General features: G+C 33.6%; 1 protein-coding gene across 1 annotated transcript in view; it reads left to right on the top strand.

Moving 5' to 3' along the window:
- Positions 1–1505: 1505 nt before the first annotated feature.
- The window catches only part of SARC_00139 (hypothetical protein), a gene marked incomplete at its 3' end in the record, with an annotated part of 6241 nt that continues 2424 nt past the window's right edge, over positions 1506–5322 (top strand). Inside the window, exons 1-4 of the mRNA XM_014306194.1 lie at positions 1506–1786; positions 2425–2508; positions 3242–3412; positions 4898–5122. Coding sequence (XP_014161669.1) covers positions 1544–1786; positions 2425–2508; positions 3242–3412; positions 4898–5122 — 723 coding nt within the window. The 5' untranslated portion in view covers positions 1506–1543. The remainder of the gene's footprint in view (positions 1787–2424; positions 2509–3241; positions 3413–4897; positions 5123–5322) is intronic.

Here is a 5322-nt window from a genome sequence, read left to right as displayed (position 1 = left end):
CCTCCTACAAAGACCGTAATAACTTCGTATAGCATACATTATACGAAGTTACATACGACTTACGTACATAAATACACTATATATATATATATATATATACATATACATACACATATATATACATATACTTGCATATACATATACATACATATATACATATATATGTATATATATACATATATGTATATATGTATATATATATATATATATATATATATATATATATATATACTTATACATATACATATATATATACATACATACATACATACATATATATATCTCCGATACATATTTGTTTGTTTGTGTAAGGACGTACATATTATCTGCTCCCCTATCCAAAGTTTTTTTTCACATACACGAGCACTCCGTGTATTGTTGAACTGTCTATTTACTTGCTATAGACACATTCATTCATACGTGTGCATACTAGTGTGTGTCGCGTTTAAGTTTGTTCACCCACGAAAGGAACAAAGATTCACAATTCATCTTAATACCTTCCATGGACCAGGGCCTGTTTAGAGTAGTGCGGTATTCGGGGCCACCCCGGAACTGCCCAATTTCACCATACATATTGTATTATTAAAGTCTTAGTCCAAATTCCTCTATTCAACTTCGGTATTTAAATCCCGTAACAACATGTGCCGTATAACTACTAATAAAGCGTCAGCGGCTCGGTGTATCTATATTGGAGAGATGCAGAGATGCAGAGACGCAGAGACGCAGAGACGCAGAGACGCAGAGACGCAGAGACGCAGAGGCGAAGAGCGCCAAATAGTCAGAGACCCAGACTCGTAGAGTCGTAGACTGTTTCTACTATTTACATAGTTCGTATGTATGCTGAATGGTCAATTTCGATAAAGTCGGTCGTCGACGCATCGCTCATCAGACATTAGGCGCACCATAGTCCGTAACTCCGTATTCCGTAGAGTCGTAAATTCATACCATTATCAACATCTCTCTACTATGACTATTTTAGGGAGTAGCGAGAATAAAAAAGTAAAAATATGAGAGTGAACGGAAAAATCGTAGCCTTCCAAAAAAACAGAATACGTCGGACAAGAGAAGCTGTTTTTTAATATAAAAAGTATAAAAAACAACAACAAAAAACGCAGCCCGCACAAGGCGCAAGCCCAAACACAAACAACATTGGCACACAAAGCAATTGTTATGACTCACAAAATAATCCGATAATCGGATTGGAAGATCTTACAGTTCTATTTCCGGTTGCCCCTTGGTTACGGCCACTTTTGGCCCGTTGCCATCTCGATTTTTTCTTCAGAAAACTGGCTGGCTGGCCCTCTGGCCCTGCCCCACCCCCCACCCCCCTGATATGTCAATTCTAGTGAGCTCCCGAGTGATTTACATATCCGTGCCTCAGGCGGTCTGCCGGTCAAGCTCTCTGCCTAAATATTTGAGAGAGAAAGAACACTAAATACTATGTAAAGTACAGATAAAATTAATAAAAAGACAGGGGCGTCTATTCCCTTGACTCACATCCATCAGAGTTGCGCTATTCATTCCGTTTGTTCGCCTACGTGCAATGAGTGAAAAGGCTAGCGTACCACTGTTGAGCAACAAGCCTGAGAGTTCTACACTGGATATTGACACTATGGGAAGCCCATCTGAATTCATGAATCGAAAGCAACGATCGTTCAAGCCGATGAGCAAGCGGCGTAAAAAACCCTATCAGAAGAGTTTGCTTCTGATAGTGGTATTCATATTCCTGGGATGCTCGCTATGGGTGATGACTAGGACAAATAGCACTTTGGTACGGTTTGAAGAGGTAAGAAGGGTGCCTCCCGTTTGTATTAAAGTATATATTTTCAGGGGCTTGCAGTATAGACGTCATTTTGAGCGTGCAATATCTCAGATTGTTTGGATAGTGCTCTGTCTATTGTTGTACCTAATAAAACTCTCACAAGAGAGATACGTGGATCGATCAGAGGTGTTTTATTTGTAAGATTCAGTTCAGTTCTTATCGAGGCTAGAAATCTGTCCCAAGTTAATTTTACAATGCTAGCGTACTCCATCTCTATCATGGCAAACAATGCGAAGCACATATCTCCGAGTATGACATCTATTTTACCATCTATATGTAGTGATTTAATTGTCATTTTAAGGCATGTAATTCTGGTGCATAAAGAACCCAAGACAAACATGCATAAGAACCGCCACTACTTTCAAATGACCTGAAGTGGGGTTCATTATACACGGCCAAGTGAATAGCATATTTTGTTGGTGTGAATAGTCGTACTCGTGCATTTGTGAAAGTTGCACCTTCTACGATGCTGGCTAGTATCGATTTCTCAAGTCGAGTTTTCAATTGTCGTTCACCTACAAGCGCTACTATATATCTTGCGATATGCCATTCAGAATTGAGGTACAAATATAATGTACTTAAAAATAGTTTTTCTATTGTAGTCCCAGGAAAGCCTAGACCTCAATGGCAAGGAAAGCTCCACAGGCAAGAAGCTGCAGAGTAAAATCTCACAGAAGCAAAATGAGGTAAGTCGGGAATGAGATTTTTTTTTTACATAGAAAGGTATTAAAAACGTAAAAGGTTAAGTTGTGATCTGGAAAAAAACCCATTAGAAATAGGACCACAAACGTTCTTTATTCTCGCGATTCGATATAAAATATTTATGTAGTTCCATAGCAGAATTCCTTTGCACTGATCTGTACTACTCACTCTAATCGGGCACTAGCATCGTATTGTTGAGTAGTATCCTTGTCTGTGCACTTATGTCAAGTATTTCAACAAATGTATTTGTAGTGTAAGTTGGGACATGAATGGTACACTCATATCTCACTTTTGCTGCATTTAGCTTGGACTCTTGGCGTAAAGTATAAAGTCATTGGGTATAGAATCCGAATCGATGTTGTCCAATCATGTTCATGAATGCCATCGAATTGTATTGTTCGCAGACTGAGCGCTGATAAAACCACGTGCAATAATGGTGATTATGGCTCAGACTTGTACAAATTTACTTTGCACTCGCCATTGCGGTTATCTACATATTGACAGAGTTCGATACCTATTGCTCTGTCTGCATGCTGGGCAGATATATTTCCCCTATCAAGCGCACTATCATGGGACTCAATTATACGTTCGCAAAATTATGTCGAAAAGCACACGTCATCAAGGCCCACCATAAATTTGACATGATCTGCTTTGCGAATATTGGTTGAATTCATAGCAATTGCTTACGTTGGTATCCTTTGTTCTCAACACCTGTAGATGATGAAATCAAGCCTAAAAAAAGTCGAGAATGACGAAGATGATGATGAAGACGATTCTGATGCGGAAGAAGAGGATGATGACAAGGTGACTGTCAGCAGTAAATCGAAGCAAGTATCAGCTGATGAGGACGATGAAGGCAGTGATGATGATGATGATGAGGAAGATGAGGTATTTCTATTTCTAAGAAATAGTGTTACATATATATTCATATATATATATATATATATACATACATACATGTATATGTATATGTATGTTTGTTTGCATGTATGTATATATGTATATGTGTATATGTAGGTATATATATATATATATATATATATATATATTATTATATATATATATATATATATATATATATATATATATATATATATATATATATATATATATATATATGTGTGTATAGAAATATATATACATTTATACAATGTATATATATATTTGTACATACACGCAGACTTATATATATGTAAATGTATATGTATACTTATTCATGTATATATATATATAGATATTTATATATTTATTCTTTTTCTAAATACTTTAAATAAATAAGAATATTTCTAATTATATATATATATATATATATAAATATATAGATACACACACACATATATATACCCATGTATCTGTACATACATACATACATACATACATACATGCATATATATATCTATTATATATACCCATGTATCTGTACATACATACATACATACATACATGCATATATATATCTATATCTAAATATGTATATATATATATATATATATCTATATATATATATATATATATATATATGGTTTAGACTACGTCGTATATATACATATATATACATATATACATATACATATATTTATGTATACACACACACACACGCACACACACATATATATATATTATATGCACACATACATATATAAATATAGAGATAGATAGATAGATATCCATATATATATATATATATATGCATATATATATATATATATATATATATTTATATATGCATATATATATGTATATGTATACATACATGTATACACACACACACATATATATATATGTATATATATATTTATACATATATATGCATATACATCTATGCATAACAGTTTACTCTTATCAATATACATACATACATACATATAAATATATATATATATATATGCACAAATACATACATACATATAAATATAAAATTATATATATATATATATATAGATATATAGATAGATGTATTCATATATTATATATATGTATATATACATGTACACATGTATATATATATGTATACATATGTATATACATCTATGCATAACAGTTTCCTCTTATCATTTTATATATATATTAATGTTTTTATTTTTATGTTTATTTTTTTGTTATTATATCTATATATTGGTATATATCTATATAGATATATATATATCTATATACATACGTTTATATATTACTGTATATCTATTTACCTATGTGCATACTTATATACTGAAGCACATGTGAGTACTTACTGATATACTGATATACCTATACATAGTAAATCGAATATGTGGAGATATAATATATATAGGAGACATACTGGTGTGTTTCTTCTGACGCCTTTTACAAATGATACATATATTTACGCCTTGAAACCACATCATATACTTCTATTAGAGTAAAAAAAAAGTCGTCGAAGGCAGTGACGATGATGATGATGATGATAAGGGTGATGATAAGAAATCATTGAAGGAGGAGGACGATAACGAGGATGATGAAGATGAGGGTGATGATAAGAAATCATTGAAGGATGAGGAGGACGAGGGTGAGTCCACCTCTACGAAAGCCACACAAATTAAGTTTAAGAATGATGATGACGATGATGATGTAGAAGACGGTGTAGTCCAGAAAGGAGAAGATGATGATGATGAGGATGATGACAGCGATGATGACAGCGATGATGACAGCGATGACAAAAAAAGCTCTGCTGATAAAGATGATGATGAGGAGGATGACGATGATGACAGCGATGACAAGGAAAGCGCTGCTGACAAAGATGATGATGAGGAGGATGACGATGATGACAGCGATGACAAGAAAAC

Source organism: Sphaeroforma arctica, assembly GCF_001186125.1.
Source record: "Sphaeroforma arctica JP610 unplaced genomic scaffold supercont1.3, whole genome shotgun sequence".
Lineage (NCBI taxonomy): Eukaryota > Ichthyosporea > Ichthyophonida > Sphaeroforma > Sphaeroforma arctica.
Note: the sequence above shows the minus strand (reverse complement) of the source record. Positions and strands in the feature narration are given on the sequence as shown.